The 25377-nt window shown below is 57.6% G+C and overlaps 1 protein-coding gene across 1 annotated transcript in view; it reads right to left on the bottom strand.

The window, feature by feature from the left end:
• Positions 1–4173: 4173 nt before the first annotated feature.
• The window catches only part of MPPED1 (metallophosphoesterase domain containing 1), a 62633-nt gene continuing 41429 nt past the window's right edge, over positions 4174–25377 (bottom strand). The window contains exons 4-6 of the mRNA XM_030320867.1: positions 9639–9754; positions 7745–7858; positions 4174–6565 (exon numbers count right to left, since the gene is read on the bottom strand). Coding sequence (XP_030176727.1) covers positions 6447–6565; positions 7745–7858; positions 9639–9754 — 349 coding nt within the window. The 3' untranslated portion in view covers positions 4174–6446. The remainder of the gene's footprint in view (positions 6566–7744; positions 7859–9638; positions 9755–25377) is intronic.

Below are 25377 nucleotides of genomic sequence, written 5' to 3'. Positions count from 1 at the left end.
GGGAACCCTGTACCGTGTCACTGTGTTTCTGACGGGGCTACGGATCAACCATTCTGAAACTGCTCTGTGGGTATACTAGGATAGAACACACACATGATTGCAGACATGGGAGCTGGGCTCCTCCTTGTCAAAGGAACAAGTCACAAATAAGCAAGGTGAAAGGCAAGAATAAATTATGCATGCTGCATTGTGCATTGCTGTATCAGCGTGAATTAATGCTTATTTTAAGATCAATAGATGATAGGTGAGTAGGTGGATGGATGGATGAATGGATGGATGGATGGATGAATGGATGATGGAAAGATGAATGGATGAATGGATGGATGGATGGAAGGATGGAAAGATGGATGGATGGATTGATGGATGGATGGTTGGATGGAAAGATGGATGAATGGATGGATGGATGGATGGATGGAAGGATGGAAAGATGGATGGATGGATGGTTGGATGGATGGATGGATGGTTGGATGGAAAGATGGATGAATGGATGGATGGAAAGATGAATGGATGGATGGATGGATGGATGGATGGAAAGATGGATGAATGGATGGATGGATGGATGGATGGAAGGATGGAAAGATGGATGGATGGATGGTTGGATGGATGGATGGATGGTTGGATGGAAAGATGGATGAATGGATGGATGGAAAGATGAATGGATGGATGATGGATGGATGGAAGGATGGAAAGATGGATGGATGGATGGATGGATGGATGGAAAGATGGATGGATGGATGGATGGATGGATGGAAAGATGAATGGATGGATGGATGGATGGAAGGATGGAAGGATGGATGGATGGATGGTTGGATGGAAAGATGGATGGATAGATAGATGGATAGATGGATGGATGGAAAGATGGATAGAAAGATGGATGATGGATGGAAAGATGTATGGATGGATATAGATATACATATTGGAGAGATACATGAGCATATAGATGGGTTAATATACTACATATATTTCCTCATTCTGTCCACTGTGAGGACCTAGAAATAGAAATACCCCAGTAGCAGCTAGCACATCTACCACCTAGATCTTAGTTTCTAAAAGCAGTTAGAACTCTCTGGAGAAATGGCTGATTCTGTGGCAGGGGCAAGGAAAATGCAAGATGGATTTGGAGCATCTGGTAGTGCTAGAAATCAAGGAAGTCAAGGCAAATGAAAGATAGGAACATGTGAAAAGAACACAGGAGCCAACTTGAAAGAGCTCCCAGTGGACAAAATGAAAACAATCTGAGCAACAAAATAAATAATGCTAGTACTAGATTTTAACGTAATGGATAAAATAACCATGAGCCTGTGCTGATAGAAAATAAATGGCAGAGAAGAGACAAGCCTTCCTTACAGAACAATTCCAAATAAGAAATGTCTGAGGAAAGAACTAGAAAATCACCATGAGAGCACCTCAGTAATCGTTCCAGACAAGATCCCTCCACAGCTGATGCTAAAATGACCAGGCAAAATTTGAAGGAGAAATAAGACATTTGCATGGCCTGAAAATACCTCCCCCAAATATTTATTAATTAATGTGGTGATTTTAACTGTGTCCTCAAATTCTTTGCTGCTCTTCCCTCTGGAAGGGAGCGCTCGATTCACCTCTCCTTGGCCATGAGCCAGACTGGTGTCTCAGTCCTAACAGAGTATGGAAAACGAAGGCTAGCATCTTTATGGTGGAGAAACCCAGCAGACATCCCCTCCGCTGTGTGCTCAAGATTGACATCAGCAGTGATAAGTCATGGCCGTATCATGTTACCCCAGAGAAGATGCCTTGAGGACCCATCAGCTCTGTTGTGTTTTCACCATACATAACCCCAGACTAATCATGAGAAAACACCAGGCCCACCCAGCTTGATGGACATTCTCCGGAGCATTCAGCCAGTATTCAAAACCTTCAAGGTCAGGCAAAGCGAGAATAGACTGAGAGACCATCCCTAAAGAGACATGACAACCATATGCGATGTGGTAGTGTGGACTGGGTTCTGGAACAGAGAAAGGACGTTAATCAAAAACTGTTGGAATCCAAATCAAGATTATAGTTTAATAGTGTTGTATCAACGTTCATTCCTTGGTTCTGGTAAAGGCATCACAGTTATACAAGATGTTCACGCCAGGGGACACTGGGTGAAGGGTAGAGAGGAACCGTCTGCACCACCTTACAACTCTTCTGTAAATCTACAATTATTTCCAAATAAAAAGGTTTGTTTTTTTTTTTTTAATGGGAAAATCATATTCTATTGTTCAGGGCCCAGCTCGGTTCCTTCCTCCAGAACAGTTTTCCCTGAGCTCCCTGTACGCTGGGCTTGCTCTTCCTCGGGGCCCCCAAGCCCATCCCCTCTTTGCTCTCTGGGCCCCAAGCATGGAAGACTTGAGGCTTCTCCTTCTTTTCTGGGATCAGATGAGCCTCCCAAAGTACACCGCGAGCTTCCAGACATCAGATCCCGACTCCCACATCTTGGAGACCTTCACGGTCTGCGCCTTCAATGGGAGGGTAGGACTGAGGGCCCCCAGGCAGGCTCGGGCCCAGCGGGGAGCTGGGGGTGGCATTAGGGGAGAGCACGGGATGAAGCCCTTGTCTGTAGAGCTTGTCACCTCCACTGGTTTACTCAGGGGGCTGGGGCAGGGGTCTCTGCTGGACAGTGAACTTCGGGAGGGGAGACGGCTTGCTGCATTTGCCCACTAGACTCCCATGGACAAGAGGGTTGTCTGAGACGCCATCCTGTATGGCAAAGACGGCTAAGTGTGCATGAGCCCCGGGTACTGAAGCACTAAGAGGCGAGGGGCTAGAGGCCCTGGCACCCTTGCTGTGGGCCCCCCTCCACCACTTGTCCAAAGCCCAATCAGCACCCGTCTACACTGAGGGCAGCAGGAGCCCATGGCTCAGCAGCGGCTGCATCTGGAGTCTCAGCAGAACTCGGGGACCCGTGCACTAGAGCAGGGCCTACAGGAGGCAGCAGCCACCACAGGGTTCCCTGCCTCATGCCCAGAAGCACTGCTCGGGCTCACATTGGCCAAGGACAGCAGCCGAGACTACCCAAAGTCAAGTGGCTCCTCCTTGTTGCCCACTGATGGGGAGTTGTTGCAGGCACCTTTGAGGCCCCGGTGGAGGGGCAGTTTACAGGTGGGTTATTCTGAGGACACGAAAGGGTCACGGAGAAGCTGAGAAGTCGGCCCCAGGCTGCTCCTCTTGCCCTCCCCACACCCCTCTGGGAGGCCTCTTCCAGACCCGTGGCTTTGGTTGTGACCCACAAATGTAGATCTCCACAGAGGCTCCTCTCCATCCAGGGCCATTTATCCCTCCAGCCACTGAACTCCTCCCCCTGCATATCCCAAGGGCACTTCCGGCTCCAGTCCCAGACAGAACTCAGGTCCTTCCTCAAACCTTCCAGCTCCCATTGTCCCTTCCATGACTGGCAGCCAACATCCATTGTCATCCTTGGCTCTCCCTCACTCTCACCCCCACACCCGTCCCTCAGAAACCCTACCTCCTTAACCTACCACCACCTCCCTAGTCCGAGTCAGGCCCATGGGAAGTGCTCAGTGAAGGTTTGTGGGCCTGGGTGGATGGATCTATGAATGGGTGTGTGGGTTGGTGGATGGATGGATGGGTGGATGGATGTGTGGATGGCTGGCTGGATGGACAGATGGACAGATGGACAGACGGACGGATGGATGGATGTGTGGATGGATGGCTGGATGGATGGATGGACAGATGGGTGCATGGATGGATGGAAGGAAGGAAGGAAGGAAGGAAGGAAATGGCAGGACTTTTACAGCTTAGGTAGCTCAGTGTCTGATGTCATTAGACCTGTCAGTGCTCTTCTTAGGCAAGACCTGGACCTTTGGTTTGATGATAAGGACTGGGTTGGACATACTGCTTCCGGGAAGGGCCCAGAGCTAAGACCATCCTGAGGTCCTCTGTTTTGAGGAATCAGTCAAAACACTTGAACACGATAAGGCACAGAACGGCCCATGCCAACCGCCTCTGAGACTGGCCCGCCCCTGGGGACACTGGAGCAAGCAGAAGGATGCCTGCGGCTGCCGTGTGGACGGTCTTTGGCCTCTGAACTCTGCCCAGGACTCAGGACCGGGCGGAGAGGATGCCACTCCTCCCCCACGTGCCTCACACGACACCCCAAGACGCACACAGGAAGAGGCGCCACGTGGACATCTCCTTCTTTTTACAAAGACTTTATTGTCTGACATGCTTGACAAAAAAAATTACAGCCACAATCAAGTTATGCCAAAATGATTGAGGAGCACGCCATTGTCTTTCATACCTCAAGGACTTTTAATGAATTTTCTTTCAAAGTAACAGCTGCCTTCATAACTTTTCTTTTCCACATAAAAATACACCATATTCTGAAGATACCTTAGGAAAAAAATTTTTTTTCAAGTTTATAGTTCTTGGTCCACATAGAAATTCGGTAGAGGTGTCTGAAAGGGCCTTGTGTCTTCTCCACCCCACGCGTGCACATGGGTCATGCATCCGGGGTTTCCCCAGAGACCTTGTAAACATCCTCGGCCGCCAGGAACCACTTGCCCGAACGGACTCCCGAAGTCCTGTGCCCCACGGAGCCCAGCCCGTCTCGGTCAGGGCGGTGCTGCTAGGCTCCCGTCGTGGACGATGCCCCGTGGGGAGCCCCACGTGAGTAAGGAAGGAGTCGTGGTCTCCAGGGATGCCGGGTGCTGGGCTCAGAGATCATGATCCCTCTGTGGGCTCCAGGGGCTCTCTATGAGGAACAAGCTGGAGGGGTCCCGAACCGGACCCTTAAAACATAAGTGCCTTGTAGGGGTGGAGCTTTGGGTGGTGGCAAAGCAGGGGTTATGAAGCCAGAGACCAAGGCTCAAGGCCTGCCTCTGCCCCTTTTGAGCTGTGCACCCTCAGGCAAGTGACCTCACCTCTCTGATCTCCATCTCCTCATCTCCAAAATGGGGCCAGCAGGGCTAACCTTGCAGGACTGCCTGAGGATTAAATGAGATTGTATCTGCAAAGGGCTTGTGAAGGGCTGGGCCTGGGGTGAAGTGAGTAAGGCCCTCCTCTCAGAGGCGCGAGGGGGGGGGGGTCCCAAAAAGCTTGGCAGGAGAGATAAATGTGATGCTATTTAACCCAATGTCTTTTAAAAATCCAAATCGATTCAGAAAAATAGCCAGGATGGACAAAACATCAAAACTGGAAAAAAAGACAGGATCTGACCCTGCACACGGGGACCCTGCCTCTCTGGCCTCACCCTGACGAGACCCTGCTGGCTCCCTCTCCCTCTGAGACTCGGCCCAAACCCCCCCAGGCCTAATTTAAAGAAAAGAGAAGCCCCCTGCGGGCAGCTGCCGGAGCCCAGGGCCCCTCTGCCACCGTGCTGCCCTCCCGTTAACAGGACAGACACTGACAACAAGGACTGGGAACCATTCAGCCTTCTTCAGCTGTGGGCCCGCCAGACAGAACCCAAAGGGTGCTCGGGAAATTGCACCGAGGGATGGAACCCCATTCAAGGACGGTAGTGAGAAACACGGGATCCACTTTATCAAGTTAAGAAGTGCGTGTGTGTATGTGTATGTGTGTGTGTGTGTGTGTGTGTGTGTGCGTGTAGGTGCACACACACTCGCGTGGGCACACACACGCGGCAGCGTGGCCTCAGTCTGCAGAGCCTCCAGCCTGTTGAGCTCTGCGGAGCACGGGACCAGGGGCCGTCCATGACTCGGGAACCCTCCAGCCGGTCCTGGGCACCGACGTGGCTCGTTCTGTAGAACCGACCCCCCGGATGCAGGCTCCGAGCAAGTACCTGGAGGTTGAGGCCACTGATCAAGTCAGCAAAGATGCCCACAGGAAGAAAGCAGGGCCACGAGGCGAGGCAGACGGCTTATTGGCCTGGCCGGGTGCGGTCCGAATTCCTGAGACGTCCCTGATCGCTCCCTCGAGGGCCTCGGCTGTGAAGCAGGCCCGTCTCCTCTCCAGCCCGGGAGGAGAGGGCGGGCTGTTCGCACCCCGGCTACAAAACCTCCCACCCACCCCCAACCCTGGGGCTTGCAGCCACACAGACCCTCGGTTAGAGGGAGCTTTTGTGCTAGAACTTCCAAAATCCGTCCAGAAGCAGCAGCTTCCCAAACCCACGAGGGTGTCCGACTGAGAAGGACGAAGAGGCCGTCAACTCCCGAGCGGGACGGGACCACAAGCTCTTTAGGTCCTCTGACAAGGTACACGCGGAAATGTACACGCAGAATAATGAGTGCGGAACCCCTGACAGGGACCCGCAGGCTCCTGGCTCCAGGTGACCGAGGCTGAAGAGTCAGGGGTGATTTTCTTCATTCCAAGGCCTCAACCCATCCGTTGGGCTGGTCCCCTCGACCAGACAGGTTGTCTGCATGGAAGGAAGGGTGGTTGGGGGTCCGTGCTCTCGGCCAGGCGTACGTAGCTGATGTGGGCAGGAAGGGCGGAGAAGGCAGGGGCAGTCAGGAGTTCCGGGGTGTGGGGAGGTCAATGACTATGGGCGGGTTCACAGGCTGGTAGTTCACGGTGCACACAGACGCGTTCACATAGGTGGTCGTCCCATCTGCCATGACACCGTACCCTGGAAAGTAAGCACACGCCTGTCAGGGCTGAGGGGTAAGGCCAGGACCCAGAGCAGTGAGGGGGTCTAGTGGGTGTGGTGGTCAGAGGGCGCTCGGCCACGGTGGGCTGAACAGGTCTGGGGCAAGCTGCCAAACCCCCCCCCCCCACCGCCGCCGGTTTTGCCTCTTCGTCTATAAACGGAGGCGATGGAGACAGATGTTCCTCCCAAGTCTGCTGTGAGCACCGAATGGGATACTAATCCATACACATCACCAGTGAGCTCCTCGGGCCCAGGGGAGGGGAGGTCTGCTCTCTCCTGCCCTCTGACAACGCCCGGCCGTGGCCCTCAGGGAAAGGGCTGAGGCTTGTTTGCTTCTGGGCTGGAAAGCGATCTGATGTGGACCGGGCTCTTGTGAGGCCCAGCGGCCCTGGCCCCAAGCAGACACGGCTCTGGGGGAAAACACGTCAGGCCCCCTGCCCCGTGGGAGCCCGTGTGCTCTCTGGCGGGAGTGGGGGGGGTGGCCCCAAGGACAGGGAGGCCTTGGACAGGTGGGACGAGGGCTCGAGAGGAACAAAAGGAGGGGTCTGCCCAGCTGGTAACTCGGATGCCATGCGTAGGGGCGTGCGGGCAGCCGGGGCTGGGGCTGACCTCACCCGTCACCTCACGGCCGCCCCGCCCGCCGCCCCTCAAGGTGAAGTGGCCGTCCCCCGCCATCCCAACGATGTGGACACGACGCGTGCCCCCAGCCCCCCCCCGGGGACAGAGCCAGAACGCCACGTCCATGTGTGTGCGGGGCGAGGGGGTCGCCAGAGCGCCTCAGGCGAGCAGGTGGCCCTCCACAGGCTCTAGGGACGCAGGCGACAGGACCGGGCCGCCAGCCTGAGGGCGCGCACAGCGCACCTGCCGAACCTGACCCGTCCTCCGTGCCCCATCCGACGGCCGCTCCTCCCAAGAGCCCGTGACCCCGAGACTTCCGGGCTGGAGGCGGGGGCTCCCGGTCAGCAAACTCACCCCTAAGTCCCGCCAGATTTTGCAACCGTCTTCCCCTCACGCAAACATCTCGGCGGGAGCCGGCATGTTGGCACAGCGCGTGTCAGCAAGGGCTGAGACGGGGAGGAGGTGACGGGGCTGCAGGGGGACGAGGCGGCCCCTGGAAAGGGCCGGCGAGGAGCCCCCCCTCCCCCACCCCCCACCGACCTTCGTGGATGTGGCCGAAGACGTGCAGCCGCGGCTGGACGCGCCTCTGCACCGTGTTGAGCAGCTCCACACAGCCCACCCTCTGCATCTTCTTGGGGACCCAGTCCAGGAAGCCTGAGTGAGGAGACAACGGGAGGGCGATGACGGGGTCCGGAGGCCAGCCCCCCTCCCCCGCCCCCGCCCCCACTACAGCTCCCGCCCCCAGCGGCCTCAAGGGCAGCATCCACCCATTACAGAGATGAGCAAACCGAGGCCTGAAAGGGACGGGTGAGGCCCCAGGGCACACACGCCACCCCACCCCACCCCCCCCCCCCGGCTGGCAGCGGGGCAGCACCAGGAGCGAGGTTTCCACGTCGGAACCTTCCCGAACAAACATCACAGACTCACGAGCGTGAACCCCATTCCGCACGGCGTGGCCCACGCCGCCAGCCTCCCGGAGCCGCCCCATATGGCGGCTGCTTATTATCCTCACATGGCTACACAAACGAAGAATAATTAATGACTCCAAGCGAGCGGCTCGGGTCCTTCTCGGCCCCTCGGCCCCTCGCTGTCTGGGTGGGTGAGACGGGTTTGCGCATGCTGGGGAGGGGAAGGGGGATCCTCCGAGTCCCGAATCAGGAAGGCGGCAACTGGCAACTGACACTGCCCGGGGGGATAACGGAGGGAGGGAGGGAGACAGAGAAAGGGAAAGGAAGGGAGGAGGGAAGGAGAGAGAGGCAAGGAGAGAAAGGGAGAGGGAGACAGAGAGAAAGAGAGAGACAGAGACAGAGGGAGGGAGACAAGGGTGCCTCCGGCCTGGCCACTCTGTGCCCCTCTACCCAGCAGCCTGCAGGCCCTGGTAAGCGAGCACCGCCCAGGCTGGCCCGCTGTCCAGCGTCGTCCGCCCCATCCAGCGTCACCTGCCCCGGCCCCACACACTGCAGGGGTGATGGCAGGTTCTTTGGAGGCAGCGGGAGGAAGAGGAGGCCGGTAGCGGCTGGACTGCTGGGAGTTTGGACAGCATTCTAAGGACTAGGGGAGCTATGGAGGGCTGTAGAGGGATAGCACGGCATAGCTGCCGATTCAAAGAACCCCCCTCCTGCTGCTGTGAGGAGACTGGAGCGGAAGGGACAAGACTCGGGGGCTGGGGGACCAGCGAGGAGGCCGTGGCAGTCATCAAAGAGACAGAAGACGCTGGCCTGGACCCGGGGGGGACGGCAGTGGTGGAGAGGAGAGGAAGGAGCTTTAGAGGTGGAATCGGAGGGGCGTGCAGACAGACAGGAAGTGTGTGTGAGGAAAGGGGGACGGGAGGCCTGAGAGAGCCCCTCATGGGGCAGCCAGAGGGGGCCCAGAGGTGGTTAGCAGACTAACACAGGGCCGGACGAGTGGGTGAGTGGTGACATCAGCTCGGACCAGGGTGGTGGACCGGGAGGGGAGCTGTGGAGGGTGGAACCCACAGGCCCTGGAGACCGTGGGGGTGGGTGGGGGTGAGGCCCCCCAGGTGTCTGATGGGGTGGGAGGTGCACAGGATGAAGCCTCGAGCGACCTTGAAGGTATCCGGCCCCCAGGATCCCGGTCTGGAGAGTCAAGGCCCCAGCCCTGCCTTTTGACCTCCCTAAGCTCCAATGAGCCCCACGCGTAAAATGGGCAGCGATCTGACCTCCCTGAGTGGCCGTGGGGAGTCCGCGAGGTAACAAGTTGAACCCCCAGCACATAGTAGGTGCTTGGGAAATAAGGGGGGTGCTGGGGGCGGTTGTCCCCAGTGCCACAGCAGGTCAGACTCAGAACAGAGCTCATCCGGGATTCCTCTCGACAGGCCCGACAGATCCCTGATCTCGGTGCACAGGCCGGGCCACGCCCCAGCCCTCTGCGTCCGCTGGCCAGGCCAGCCGAGGAGGGGACAGCTGACTCTTACCCAGTGGTGGTCCGTGGGTTATCAGGATGTCTACGCCTTCGGGAATGAGGTTCCATTTCTCAAGCAGCGCTTGGCCTCGCGGGAGGTTAAAGCCCCAGCCGTAAAACCAGGGCTGCCTACGGAAGAAGAACAGGCAGTTCAGAGGGGACCAGTGAGCGCGTGGGGCGATCACAGGAAGGGGAAGCAGGCCACAGCTCCCAAGAATCTTCAGGGCTGGCTCGATGCTAGAAACCCAAAGTAAAGATGGGTATCGCCTGTACTTAGCCAGAATCCTGACCCACTTGTGGGCCGTGAGATATCCCGGGCATTCTCTTCCCTTTTCCCTTCCTTCAACACAGTTTCTGGTTTTCTATGATGAATAAATATTATTTGTATCATTTTTATTTATTTATTTTTAACGTTTATTTCTTTTTGAGACAGAGAGAGACAGAGCATGAACGGGGGAGGGTCAGAGAGAGAGGGAGACACAGAATCCGAAACAGGCTCCAGGCTCTGAGCCATCAGCACAGAGCCCGACGCGGGGCTTGAACTCACGGACCGCGAGATCATGACCTGAGCCGAAGTCGGCCGCTTAACCGACTGAGCCACCCAGGCGCCCCTATTTATATCATTTTTAAAAACGAGAGTTTAAAAAGAACCAGCTTCTGCCAGAGGCCCCTCTTGTTCCAAGCCCTTCCGAGGAAATTCACAGAGAACGCACTCACCTACCCCTCGCCGGGAAAATGCTCTCCCGACCCCCCGCCCACAGTTGGGGCAGAGGGAGACTCAACCCAGAGAGAACGGGTTCCAAGTGGAGGACGCCCGTTCCTGCTTTCCCCTGAAGCTCCCACCCAGGCTGAGTCCATCTCAGCTCTAAGGACAAGGCCAGAGGGACCTAGGCCAACGAATGGAATCTCAACGTCACATGTAGACTGAGCGATACAAGTCATTCCCTTGGGTTGGCTCCACGGTGAACACGTAACCTAGGCCCCTCCCCGTGGACCTAGGATACTGTCATCCCTGTGCATCAGTCAGTGAGCTCCTTGCCCTGGAAGCTGTCAGCAGCTATTAAGCTGTCCCAAAGGGCGACGGCTGGACCACAGGGCCCTGGGGAGCCCGCCAGATCAAATTCACACCAGACACCCCCCATGCCTCTGTGCTTCTCAGTTACATGGGCCAACAGGAAGCCATTCGATTGTTTTCATTTCTAACAAAAGCATCCCCGCTAAGAAACATCCCTTAAGCACTAAGTCGTTATAAGTTCCCACGAGAGCATAGCCTTTTGGTGTTTACAAAGCCATCAGCATCGCCACAGTTAAGGGGCCGAATCGTGTCCTCCAGAAACATATGTTGAAGTATTAACCCCCAGCAGCTGAGAATGGGGCTCTATTCAGAAACAGGGTCCTTGCAGATATCATCAAGTTAAGATGAGGGGATACCAGATTAGGGCGTGCCCCTCATCCGATGACGGGTGCCCTTACAAGGTCATGTGAAAACAGAGACACAGACAGAAAAGGGCCATCGACGATGGGCTTAGAGATCAGAGCGATGCTGTCTCCAAGCGAAGGAGTGCCGAGTACCCCTAGCCACCACCAGAAGCTGGGGGAGGACGGATTCTTCCTCAGGACTCTCGAAAAGAACAAACCCTGGTGACACCTTGATCTCAGACCCCAGCCTCCGGATCGCGAGAGAGTAAATTCCTGTTGTTTTAAGCACCCTGCCGCCGCCACCTCCCCACCTGTTACCCCAGGGACTTTCGCACCCGCGGCAAGGGTGGGCAGCCAGGTCTCTTCCTGTTTTACGGACGAGGAAACTGAGAAGAAGGGAGCAGGAAATAGAAACCGTCACCTGCATTTCCTGGATACCTACTTTTTTTTTGGCCAGGTGCCATCTAAGCACATCACAGGGATGGCTTACCTGTCACAAGAACCCTGTGAATTAAGGACTAAAGACGATCCCCATTTTACAGATGAGAAACCAGAGGCTCAGAGAGGTGAGCTAGCCTGGGGATTTGGGCCCCAGCGTGTGCTGACTCCCGGGCTGGGCACCTCACTACCGCTTGCCCGGCCAGCACAGACCATTTAAGTCAGCAGTGGAGCTGGGCTTCTGACTTCCAAGTCTCTCCCGTGCCCAAAGCTGCCACTAAAATCCCTCCCACGATCCACACGCCCTTCCACGGTGACACTGAGGCCTCGGGCGGTCGACCCAACAGCTCTAGCTTTTGGCAACCACCCAAAGCACCTCTCTGGAACCCTGGGGGTCTCAGAGAACACACTTTGAAAACCCTGATCTGCTCACGGCAGGTTCCGGACAAGGAGACTGAGGTTCGGTGAGGGGCGGCGAGGGGCCCAGGGGCCCGGGTCACACAGCTCGTGAGTGGAGAAGTCACTGCTGAGCCGGATCGGACACTCTCTCCCCTCGGCCTTCAAAGCCCCGTCTATTCCATTCCTCCTCTTCCCTTGCACATCCGGGACCAGCCCAGGGGCAGGGAATAAACGGCGGGTTGACAAATGGTGTTGGGTGAGGCCTAAGTGAATAAATCAGTCTGTTAACAGCTGTCAAATGGGACTTTTCCTGTTGCCTTGGGATTGAAGCCGAAGCCTCAAAACTGAAAATGATGCCCCGTATCCAAAAGACAGACCCCAGGTGCCACCCAGGAAAACCTACAAAAGTGGGCAGAACCTACCGGGCCACCATCTATCTCCCCAAGCCCCTGCCAGCCTAAGTTTTGGCCTCGAAGGGAAGGGTTGTAGCTCCTGTCTTGTTCTGTAGGGGGAGCCAAGGAGGGTTCCTCATACCAAGAGATGAATGGGCCCCAGGAGAACCACCCGGACCGGTGGGGGCCTGGGATCTGCACTCTGAGCCTACGGAGAGATAGATGGTGAGAAGCAGGCACAGAGGGACTGGGTCCCCAGGTTTGGGCTGCCCAAGGGACCCCCAACCACCGGAAGCACCTGCCAGGTGACAAGACCAGGTGGCCGGGGCTGGGGAACAGCATCTGGGTGGGTTGGCCTTGGGGACAGTGCCCTCAGAAGACACCTCCTATCACTGGCACATCCACATGGGGCTGCCCTTGCACATCTGAACAAAGGTGAGAGCTCTCTCCACAGAAAATGCACCCCTGCACGCACACAATTTTATACCCAACTTCATGGCAACCTTGGGGTCAGACCGAGCTGAGTGACAATGGGTACACCTCTTACTACCCGTGTGACCATTGGCAAGTGACTCAACTTCTCTCTGGGCCTTAATTTCCCCATCTGTACACGGGAATAATGATACCATCTCAGTAAGGCTGGTGGGAGGAATAAACCAGTGAATCCACCTAAAGTGCTTCAAACAGCGTCTAGTTCAATGCATTTCAGCCGCCATAATCACCCCCATCACCATCGTCATCGTCCCCATCACTCTCACCATCATGGGCCCCTCCTGAAATCCATCCACGGAGCCTGCATGAAGAACCTTCGACCTAGGGCTGGGTTTTTCAAACGGCATTTTGATGGGTCCCAACATTTTTTTAAAAAAGAAAAGAAAACATCACAGAAAAAGGTACCTCCTAGCAGGGAAAGGATTCTTCAGTTAAATATATTTATATTTAAATAGACACCCACGGATGGATGTACTGAATCACAACGTAAAATACCTCTCCTACCACGGTTCCTGGTCAGAAACGGTTGACAGTCCCGCTCCAGGGGCCAGCCCAGGCTCCTGCCCTAATACGCCGAGCTCCTGGCTCCGCAGTTTCTGAGCCCCTAGGACCCTGAGCGCACGCAAAGCCCCGCTTTGGCTGAGCCAGGGTTCAGGCACTGCAGGGAAGACAGCAGCATTCTGGAAGGCACTCAGAAAGCCAAGCCTAGGGGTCCTCCCAGGAGCCCAAAGCCCCGTCAGCCTCCGGGGAAAGGAGCAACGTGTTTCTGGTGCTGCCTTCCAAATACGGGATCCATTCTTCAAAACTCTAATCAAATATTTACAAGACGGGACGAGGCCTCATCTGCATGGAGAGAAGGCATCTGTTAGTTCCTGTGAGCCACAGCAAGGGGTGGCTTTTTGAAAGAGACGCTTAGAAATCCATCAGAGACCCCGCAGACCCCCAGAAGCCAACCCACGCTTGCCTCCGCCTGCCCAGCTTCTCCTCGCCCAGCACCACGGAGCCTTCCCCTGGGGGTGGCATCTCCCCATAGATGCACCTGCCGAGTTCTTGGAGACTCACCACCTCAAGTCCTGGGATGGTGGAATCCACCCTGCCCCCGGGGACGCCCTGAGAGGCTGCTCAAGGCCCTGAAGTTGGCATCAGACATCCTTCCTGGTTCTGCCCCCGGGCCGCTCACTTTACCTCTCCCAGCAGGACAATGGTGCCTATGTCCCCAGACGTTACCCCATGAGGGCAGGGGTGGGGGTCCTTCTTGTTCAGTGCTGTACCCCTGACACAGGGGGCAGGAAAAGAAGAGAGGGAGGAGGTTTAAAAGGACGAAGTTGTACTTCCATTAGGAAAACGCTAAGTACCCAGGAGCTCTGTCAATGGGAAAAGGGGGTGTTTTAGCTCTTACTGAAATTTTAGGGGGAACAGGTCAAATCACACAGGCAGACATCCACAGGAGACATTTCCCAGGATGGCCCATGGGTTGGGGAGCACCCTTGTGGGGCCAGGGGCTTTCTCCAGGGTGGCCAGGAGCAGGACCAGAGCACTTGGAGAGACAGCCTCTTCAGGGTGAGCGCCCTCCCCAGAGGCCTTAGACCAGCCCACGGGGCCCGGAAAACTCTCCAGCCCCTCCTGGATGACGTGCATTTGGGTTTCTGCCACGGGAAGAGGTGGTTCCAGTTCAAGGTGAAGTCAGCCCCAGATGGTCCATCGACCTCCTCCTCATCCGGTCAGGCCCCTTAGGGGCCAGAGGTGAAGTGCAAGACTGCCCGGGTTTCCAGGCCGACGACAGGGCAGGCAGAGGCTCAAAGGCCTCCCGCCTAAGCAGCCAGGGTCCAGCACCCCCACCCGCCCCCGCTACTGGCCCACCCACATCGGGAACAGCCAGTGGTCTGGGACTGCGAATGCCCAAGACAGGATCCCGGGACCCTGCAAAAGAACATTCCCCGTCTCCAGTGTGACCTAGCCCTGGGACCCAGCCTCGCCACGCGGAGGGCCAGGAACCCAGCGTCTGCACGCCTTCCAGGACACGTCCCAGACCCCAAAGAGGTCGGATGAATCAGAAACCCGACTGAGCGATGGGAAGCGGCTCTACGTCCTGAATTTCTGTCTTTCTGTTCTAAAGTAACCATTGGAATAATTTTCTTACAGAATGATAGTTGCCATGACAACCAGAGCAAATTTTCCTTTTCTGAAACAGATGTCTCATTTAGTTGAAAATTAGAATGTGAACAAACCCATGGGAAAAATTAATTCAAACTTTAACAGAGCGCTGAATACAATGTAATCTCTCAGAGGTTAACCCCTTAACAGCTTTTTTGTGCGCTTATGGTAACCTTCGAATCCAGTCTAATTAAGCCCGCTTAGCCAATATAAATGACCTCCTCGTGGCCAATCATTAAATGATTTCCCCCCGAAGCGTGAATCCCGGGTCCCCGACGGCAGAAGGGAGGGGGACGGTGCTCGTCTAGAGCCGCTCCGCTTTGCCAGGTAAGGCGTGCAGCCCCCAGGCGGGGGTGTCCCCTGGGGCCATTCAGGCAGCCTGAGGGGTGGCCACCCATTTCCCAGGGATGCTGGGGTGTGTGGACAGAGGAGGCCCCAGGGTGCCCCGGAGTGGGGCTGGGCCCAGGGGCACACCCAGGCCAGGGTACGATGCCCGAGGGCAGGCATCGGGGGTTCCCTCGGCCAATGCCGAGGGGCGCTGCGGGGACCCCAAGAGGGCACCCACACCAGCACACCTCCAGGGGTGTTCCATGAGCCCCCAGTCCTCACACACACTCTGGGAGGCAGCTGCCATCACTGCTCCATTTTACAGATGCAGAAACCGAGGTGTGGGGAGGAACAGAGACTTGCTCAGGGTTACCTGGTGACCAAGTGACGCAACCAGGGCTCAAACCCAGAGAGCGGATTCCAGAGCCTGGGCTCTCTGCCTTCAAGCCAGAATTATGCAGATAGGACCAGGAATCCTGCCTCTCCTTCCTCAGCAAACCCCTACTTTACCGGCCACTTCCCCATCTCAAATCAGCCAACCCTCAGGACAAAGTCCGGGGAGGCTCTCACTTTAAAGTCACCGAAACAATGGCACAGAGAGGTTAAGAGGTGTGTCCGAGGACACACAGGAGGCAAGAGAGATTCCAGGGGTTCCTGGTTCCCGCCTCCTGTGCCCAATGGGCGACTGGCCCAAAGAGGATCCTGCTGGGGTGCTCAGGCCACAGGTTTCCCCCTCTTCAATGGCAACTGCCTGCCTGTCCCTCTGAGCAGCTCCCAGTCTCCCCTGCCAGGTCCCAGCCCCACCCCTGGCCCTGCCAGGTCCCCTCTGAGCCTGGCTGGACAGAGAGGAAGTAGCCTGTGATTCTGGCCCTTGGTGCCCCACCTCTCAACTGTTCCCCTATGTGACTCCTCTACTCCAAAGCCTTCCATGGCTCCCTATGCCTGCAGGACAAGCCCAGACCTCACGGCCTGGCACACCGGCCCTTGGGCTCTGTCCCAGCCCACCTTTTGAACTGTCCTGCTCAGATTTCCTGCTGAACTCACCACCTGCCGGCCACAACAAGCCTCTCTGTTTCCTGAACACAGCCCAGCCTTGCCCCACCTCTGGGTTTTTGCACCTGCTGTTCCAGCCATCTGAAAGGCCCTTCCTAGCCTCACCTCAGAGTCCATGACCCATTATTTGTTCAGCCTTGGCTTAAAGGCCCCCTCTTCCAGGAGGCTTCCCCTGGTCACATCATCCCCCAAGCACCGGTGACCCACCCTTCTCTGCGTGCCCTCATGGTGGCTCCTGCAGGGCAGGCCGAGGTCAAAATCCCTTCTGCCTGACAGATGGCAGAGCCCAGGCGGCCTCAAGGAGGGTTTGCTCCCGGGATGCGGGAATGAATGAATGTAGGATAGAATTAACAGCAGGTGCTCTGCCCGGAAGGCAGGCAGGTGGGAAGAACTAAGCATCAGCCCCCTCTTCTGCACACCCTCCCAATGGGAGCCCCGCCCCCCCCCCCAGAGCCCCTGGAGTCCCGAAGCCCCGAGAGCTGCAGCAGGAACCAGCACGAGAACAGACACTCAGCCTCCACTGGGCATCCCGCCTCCCGTGACCTGCCCGGGGGGGCTCATGTGCCCATTTCACAGATGAGGCCTCAGAGGGGAAGCAGGCTCAGTGTGCTCACACCCTCTGCTGCGTCCGACTCACCTCCTTTGGGGGAACCCCTGCCTCCCCAGGCCGCCCACTCCTGGGCTGGGGGTTGAGGACGGCTGCCCTGCCAGGTAGAGGGGACAGCCTGTCACAGTGGACCCCGCGGGGCCACACATTCTCACTGCCACCCCTCATGCTACGGAGGCAGAGGCTGCGGTCTGAGGAAGGCAGTGGCCCCACTCCCCACAGAGAGGAAGCTTCTGCCTTCTCTCAGAGACGGCCAGTATGGAGAGCATCTCAGATGAGGCTGCCCCGTGTCACCGTCCCCAAGTGCTGCCCGGGACACTCTCGGCACTCCAGGGAGGTTGTGCTCCCATTCGGCAGCAGGGGAAACCGAGGCTCAGAGGTCAGTGACACACCCGGTTTCCCCGAGAGGGTTCATGCTGACCCCTCACCCCACAGGCGGTCCCCTGACCCCTGGGGACATCCCACAGTGCTGGCTGCCGCTCCCACCTGCCCAGCTCTGATAGAGGGGTTGGCCTTTCTCCTCTGCCCTCCCCGAGGGCACGGGCGAGGCTGAGGGAGCCACCTCGCAGCGGCAGGGGCAGCGGCTGCCAGCGAGGGGGCAGGGCCACGCGGGCTGGCAACACGTCCCCAAGGACTGTCAACCACACACCTTGCCCTGGCACACGGCAGTTACCACAAGTCGGCAGCAAGATAAGTGGAACCGAAGAATGGGGTCCTTTGTCATTCCTAATTAATTTCCCCCACCCTTCGGAGGTGCGGACCATTCATCTTTTGTTTCGGTGGGACTCAGAAGGCAGACAATTCGTTTCAAACATTAATCTCCTGTAGAATCGTGCGCATATGTGTTGAGGGGCCCTCTGTAAAGAAAATAACAACAACGTGGAAGCAACAAAGATAAGGACAGGAAAGGGGCAAAGGAGAAATTCTGCGTGAGAGAGAGAGGAGCGGGTGTGCGTGTGTGTGTGCGTGTGTGTGTGCGTGTGTGTGAGTGGAGGCAGCACAGCATAGGACCAGGGACCATGAGGAATTTCTTCCCGACACCAGAGTTCGCCGGCTGCCTGTGGGGCTGGCGACCGCCGGAATCCAGGGGAGGGAGGAGACAGGACGTGAGCGGCAGCCGGACCCTTGGTGGCGGGCACGCCTGTGTCGGCTGGCTCCCGACCCCCTTCGCACTGTCACAGGCCGGCATCAGGCTCGGGTGGGGCTTGCGGCCAGTCCCAGGGGCAGGCGGGCCCCGTGGCTTCCACTGAGCACAGCCCATCCCCGACCCGAGGGGGCAGGCGGGGCAATAGCACCGAGGTCGAGGTCGCAGCGATGCCCCCCCCCAGTGGCTCTGCGTGCCGCCCTCATCCCGCCCTTGGCCGGCCCTGGGAGGGGAGAATCTGAGTCTGATTTCACAGAAGCAGGACCCGGAGCTCAGGGAGAACATGCTGGGCCCAGGGATCCAGGAAGCCCCGTTGGGGCTCTGCATCCGGCCAGAAGGGAAGAAGGGCAGAAGGGAAGGAGCAGCTGACGAGGTTGCCTGCTGGCCGGTCCAGGCCGGTCACTCCCAAAGCTGACCAAGCCCACCTGCCTGGGCTGGACCCCCGAGCAGCTCTGCCTAGGGCCGAGATCTCAGGCCAGTTCCTCGGCTACCCAAGCCTCACCTTCCCCATCTGCAAAATGGGGATGAAAACAATCCTGACTCGCCCCGTTGCTAGGCAGGCGGAGCAGGCCCTGGGGAGCTTGCTGAGTGAGGGGTCTCAGGGGTCGTGCTGCAGAAGAGGGAGGAAAGCCGGGGGAGGAAGGCCACAGCCCCGTGCTAACACCACCTAGAAACACGAGACGAATTCTAAGAAACACAGCTTTAGGTACACAGAGACCAGCAGCCTTTGAACCAGGGAAGGTGGGTCTTCCTGGCCCAGAAGTAACAAGCAGGAGGCCTCAGGGGCTTAAGGGGAGGGAGCTGGGCCTGCCACCCTCCCTCTGTAAAGCTGGGCCCCCGGAGGGCTTCGGGGGGCAGGCAGGGAAGTGGAGCAGAAAAGGCCACCCCGTGGCCACATAGAGACAGGACGATTCCACCAGATGGAAGATGCCCTTGACCCCCGGGCCAGGGCTTGTCCTCCAGCAGGCGGGTCCACGCGGCCCAGGAAGCCCTCGGTCAAGAAGCAAAAGTAAGCCATCCCCAGCCACGTGCACCCACAGACCGAGGCGGGCACACTTCTGTCTTATGGGCACCCCCAAACCAGGCTACACCCCCAAACTGGGCTGCCCGGGACGTCCCCGGGCAGAGCTTCATAGAACACCAGTGTGCAATCCCACCGGCCAACGCCCCAAACAGCTTGGGCAATTATTAGAGGGAGACTAAAAAAAATACATAAATGTTTTTTTGAAAGACTGAAAAGGTTTTCTTAAGAGAAAGAGCAAAGCATTCTGGGTAAGCGGCTTGGAGCTGAGCCACAGCGGCACCTTCCCTGTGCCTTCCCCGGAGCGCGGTGGAGAGGGCACCGGTGGCAAACGGACTCCGCAGTGTTCCTGGGAAGGGCGGTGTCCCCGAAGTCGGGGGAGCCGTGGCCACGGGGCAGGGGGGGCTTCCCTGTGCCCCCAGCCGCCTCTGGCTGCAGCCGGGCACAGCGGGCCATGGGCGACCACAGGCCTCAGGCCTGGAGGGTCCCAGGACCTCAACCACATCCTGGCGGGAGCCTCCGGGGCAAGGAAGAAGCCAGGACTTCACTATATTAGCCTCATTCTTTTTTTCTCCAAAAGACTTATCTAATGAACTTAAAAAAGAAACCTTTTAGCACCTCTCTGTACCCAGTTCTGGCGGGGGGGGGGGGGGGGAACCATTCTCCATCCGGGTGGAACCCGCCTCTCAGGCACTGGGCCACCCGAAGCAAGTCCCTTCCCTTCTTGGGTCTCAGCCTCCTCAGCTCTCCAGTGGGGACAAGGGTCCAGACCCCACCGACGGCTAAGAAGGTTCGAAGCGGCTGAGCGCAGGGCCTCCAGGGCAGCGGTGAGAACAGGTGCCGTCGGGATCATCCACCAACAAGCAGACCTTTGCTCCTTAAAACGGCCAGACGGCTCAGTTCCTGCCCCCACCCCTCCCGGCGGCCTGTCCTGCGCACACAGGGAGGGAAGGACATGGGAGGTTCGGCCCCTGCCCGCACCCCGTCCCCCGGGGCGGCTCAGTGGGCACCCCCTGGCTGTACAGGAAACCTTGATCTCTGGGCAATCCAGGCAGCGAGCTGTAGAGGGTTAGGGGGTGGGCGGGACCACCGTGTGCCGACTGGCTACTCTGTGCCAAGCACTTGATACCCACGACCTCCCAGAATCCCGAGAACAGCGCCACAGGGGGTCTACCCATGCTGTCATCTCACAGAAAGCCTGGATTCGGACCCCAGATCCCCCGGCCGGGACCCGCCCGGCAGCACGAGCGTTCGAGCGTGGCCTGGCGTGTAAAGAGAGCCAGTCCCCCAGGCCCCTGGCTCCCTGGGAGAGGGGCAGGGCACCTGCCTGGAGGAGGCAGTGCCAGGCCGCCAAGCTGAGAACCAGGATCCGCGCCCAGACGCCCAGCAACGGCCGGCAGCCACTTCTCAAAGTTTAATGTCTCAGCAGGTTTACATTCCTTCTTTCAAAATACCAGAAGTAATTAGACCAGATGGACAAGCTGCATGCCAATTTCACTCCCTCCCGCGCTCCTCTTTTTTTTTTTTTTTTTTTTTTCAAATCAAGGCCGTTTTCAGTTAAATGAGAACAAAAAAATGTATCCAAGACCCATAAATGAATACGGTACGTATACAGAATTTTTTCCCAACGCTTAAGATCCTGTAACAGCTGAGTTCTTCCTCTCTTCGGCGGTTGGTTCCCACCCCTTCCTCTAAGCCGGGCTGGTGAGGGCTCAGCGCAGTCTGTTCCCGAGGGGCCCGGACGTGGCTCCCCTGAGGCCTGGAAGGTCGCGGTGCCCCAGGGACAGCGGCCCAAACACACACAGCCCTGGCGAGACTCTGGACTGCGGGCCTCAGTGATGGAGCCTCTGCCGGGGTAGGGAGGGAACGGGGTGCGGCGGTGGGGGGGCAGGGATCTGGCCTCCAGCCTGGGGGTAAGTTGAGAGACGGCATGGGCAGGCCCTGATTTAGAGAGACCAGCACGGAGGAGGAGGAGGAGGAGGAGGAGGAGGAGGAGGAGGAGGAGGGAGAGGAGGAAGGACGCTGCAGGCAAGGAGGCTGAGGGTGCACTTGGAAGAGGCCCCAGAAAGACAGACGCAGGAACGCCACGCCAGGTCTGACTTTTAACTGAGTCCCCACGGCCCGCTATCTGTCACCTGTCCATCCAGCCATCCATCCAACAAACATTTATTCTGCTAAGCCAGGCACTGTACTAGACTGGAGTGAGGACCACCAAACAGAGATTCAGGTCCCTGTTCTCAGGAAGCCCCAAACGTTCCAGTAGGAAAGAAAACCGTCGCCAGAGTAATTACGACAGGGTGGCCCTGTCGTGGACGGTGAGGCCCTAAGTGGACGGAGGGAGCAGTAGAGGCCCACACACAGACCCCACGCGTAAGGGGGAAGTGGCAGTACTGAGCAGGAGCAGAAAAGGGCAGAAAGGGCTACACGGCAAAGCTTCCGGAAGACAATAGAGACGTGTCTTCACGATTCCAGGGAGGCGGAGATTTCTCGAACAGAGCACGGAAAGCAAAACACCAATACGGCCGACGACACCAAAATTCAGAACTTCTGGCCATCTGAAGGCACCGCAAAGAGAGAAGGGGCGCCTGGGTGGCGCAGTCGGTGAAGCGTCCGACTTCAGCCAGGTCACGATCTCGCGGTCCGTGAGTTCGAGCCCCGCGTCGGGCTCTGGGCTGACGGCTCGGAGCCTGGAGCCTGTTTCCGATTCTGTGTCTCCCTCTCTCTCTGCCCCTCCCCCGTTCATGCTCTGTCTCTCTTTGTCCCAAAAATAAATAAACGTTGAAAAAAAAAAAATTTAAAAAAAAAAAAAAAAAAAAGAGAGAGAAAATCACAGAGGAGGAAAAGCCACTTGTAACGTTACAGCTCCTGTTCGGAACCCCTGAAGAATCTCTATGAACCAATAAGAAAGAGACAGACAACCCAATTATTTTTTTTTAAACGGGCAAAAGACGTGAGCACTTCTCAAAAGAAGAGATCCAAGGGTCTGACATAAGAGTCTCAGCCTCACTGGCCATCGGGGGACCGCGAAGGAAAGCCGGCCTGAGGCACCAGCACAGCAAAATGGACGTAATTTAATAAGCCCTTACAACACCCGGGGCCCCCCAGGGGGCTCCGTCCGTTCAGCGTCCGACTTCGGCTCAGGTCGTGATCTCGCAGTCCGTGGGTTCGAGCCCCGCGTCAAGCTCTGCACTGACCGTCAAGAGCCTGCTCGGGATTTTCTCTCTCCCTCGCTCTCTGCCCCTCCCCCACTTGCGCTTTCTCTCTCTTCCAAACTAAATAAATAAACTTAAAAATAAATAAATAAAACACAGCACGATATAATCCTGAGTGGAAAAGAAGACACCACACAATGCCCAGTGTAGCAGCCCTTTTCACAAAGAACCAGACTATCTCAGGCCAGGGTGTTCATTGTGAACTTCAGATAAACAACAAAGAATTTCTTAGTGCAAGTATGTCCCAAAGATTGCATGGGACATACTCATAAATTATTCTGTCTGGCTCATCACCTGCTGCAGGTAATGGTGCCCTGTCATGGGGGGGGGGGGGGGCGCGGGCACGTCAAGGGCCGATGGGAACCTGAAGGCAAGCCTGGGGCCAGGGACGGCCTGGGTCAACACGGGGTGTGTCAGCGGTTATGGACACCCCCCACTTCATCTGAGCTCCCAGAGGGCAGAGCCAGGCCTGGTCCATTTCGGGGTCCCCAGAGCCCTGCAGGGGACTGGGCACATGACGGCCTTGTGGCCTTCAGGGTAGGTGGCCCCACAAAAAATTGGAACGATTCTCTCTCCCAAGCACAGCATCTGTCTCCTGGTGGCACCACTTAGAAGAAAAGCCGATCGCGGTGACCACGAGTTTGCTTTCTGTGTCCCCTCCCCAGCTGGTTCTGGAGAGTCCTCAATGTCAAGGCCAGCCTGGGCACACTGCCCTCCCTCCGAGTGCAGGACCATGTGCAGAGCATGCCAGTACGTCCCCTGCGTGGGGATCATCAGTGCAGGCAGATGCGGGAGGGGCTGGGAGGATACCAGGCCCAAACACAGCGGGTCTGTGCTTGCACGCCCCTTGTGATGGGCAGCTCACCACTCAGGAAGGTCTCACCACCTCTCTTCTGGGTTCCTGCCTGCAGGATGGTCTTCCCTCGAGGATGAGAGCCTGCCTTTTTCTCTGCCTTCTGTGCCCCGCCCCCATGCCTGCTAGGGTCACACTAAATAGGTCTGTCTCTCAACCTGGGTCAGCCTCGCCCACGTGCTTCCGACGCCGATGCTATGAGGTCCTCGTGGCTAGTGCTGCTTTATTCAGTCTCTGATCTCCCCGCTGGTATAACTAGGCATCTAAAGCTGGAGAGAACGTCTCCTTGTAGTGTCCGGGTGAGTCTGCACGTGAAGAGCAGGGAAAGGAAAGGAAAACCCGAACATCCGAATTTAGTTAACAGTTGCCACGAGCTTTGCCTTGTGCCCAGGTGGCGGGGGCTGGGGGCTGAGCCTCGACAGACAGTTGGGGGGAGTCGGTGCATGAGCCCCGCACCAGGCAGAATCGGCCCCGGCTGTGAATAGCCTCCCAGGGACAGGTTCGTGCCGTTTCCCACGGTGCCCCTGGTGCAGTTGGGACCCCGAGGCTCAGAGAGGCGTGACTCCCCAGGTCAGACATGGAGCGAGAGGCAGAGCCTAGGGATGCGTCTGCCGTGTCTGGGCCCAGGGAATGAGCACTTGACTGACAGCCGGGCCTGCGCCTCTGAGCGCGGTCTCCCTTCCGGGACTCAGCTGTGATGTGCTGGGTCCCCATGGATTGAAAACACAGGGCGACAGGCAGAGGGAGCTGTGACTCACTGAGAGAGCTGAGCGCCCAGGGTGAGGGCCTCCGCTCTCCCACCGCGACCCACCCCCAGGCTGGAAGCCACGCTCCGCGCCCAGAACGCCCACGGCCCCTCAAGCTGTTCCCTCTGTCATACCCTTCCCCGGCCCCCCACCCTCTGGCCACCTGTGCCTCTTCAGCCCCTGCCCCTCCCATGGGAAGCCTGCCCGGAGCCCAGCTCCCAGGCCCTGGCCCCCTGGCCTTTGCGGAATCAAGGACTTGGTGGCTGATGTGCCTCCCACGGGGGACACAACCCCGTGAAGGCAAGAGCTGCACCTGTCTGGCTCCCAGCATGTCCCCGGGACCCAGATCAGTGTGTGGCACTCAATAAAGCCCTGACAAATGAAGTAGGCAATTAACAGGTCACCCTGAGAACATCAGTCGGGTGCCCTGGCCGCCATATCCTCACGGGGCCAATAAGGCGTAGGCGCATCAGAAGGCTTTTTGGAGAACCAAGGAACACACATAGAGCCCGTGGTTCTGGGCCTGGCACGTAGTAGGTGTTCATACGAGGACACCGAATGGCCTCTAACCAGGAGCAGAAAGAGCCCAACTAGGAGTCTAGACAACCAGTCATTATATAGACAGCCAGTCATTACAGACAAGCTGGGCAGGCCAGGTCCTCTACTTGCCCTTCTGTGAAATGGGATCGTTAGAGTCCTGGCCCTACCTTGGGGGCTGTTGAGGTATCAGCCAGAGGAGAGCTACCCTCCCGGCCCCCACCCCAGGGGTTCCTGGGTAACAGTAATTACAACCAACCTCCAGGGCCTCGCTCTGGGCCAGGCCTTCCCCTGGATGGGCCCACACAGACCTCACAACTGCCTGCAACGTGGGTGGTGTCATTTCCCCACTCTACAGAGGGACCAGAGAGGTTAAGGCACTTGCCCAAAGTCACACAGCTACATAGTCACGGTGCCCCGATCTGAACGGCTTTTCCCTTACCAACCAACTGCCCGGCCACTGCTGTTGCTATGATTCCCGCCACCGGCTCCCAGCCCCAGATGGGGCCTACGGGAAACCAGGGCAGCTGCTAGAACGCCAGCTCCCAGCCTGCACGGGGAGCACAGAGGAGGTACCATTTAGCCCTCAGCATCGAGGGCTGTGAAACAGCACCCCAAAGAGTCTGGTGGAGACCAGCACAGAACGGGGCTCAGAGATATGGCTCCTCTCCTGCCTCCTCCACCTGTGGAAACCCCACTTCAAATCCCCCCTCCCACAGGGAGCCCTCCTGGATTTCACCAAGGCCTCCTTGGGTCCCTTCTCTGTCCTGCGCCCCTCCCACTCCCACAGACAGGACGACGGGTAAGGACGTCAAGGAGAAAGCAGTAAGGCCCCAGGAGAACCAGAACTAAAGAGTCTAGAACTGTCCGTGCTGGAAGTCACAAAAGCCAAACGCAGGCGCCACTGGCGGCCCAAGCACAGAGCAGTCGCACCAACCGCTGGCCTCACTCTGGCCTC

This window comes from Lynx canadensis, chromosome B4, assembly GCF_007474595.2.
Source record: "Lynx canadensis isolate LIC74 chromosome B4, mLynCan4.pri.v2, whole genome shotgun sequence".
Lineage (NCBI taxonomy): Eukaryota > Metazoa > Chordata > Mammalia > Carnivora > Felidae > Lynx > Lynx canadensis.
This window is presented reverse-complemented; position numbering and strand designations above follow the sequence as displayed.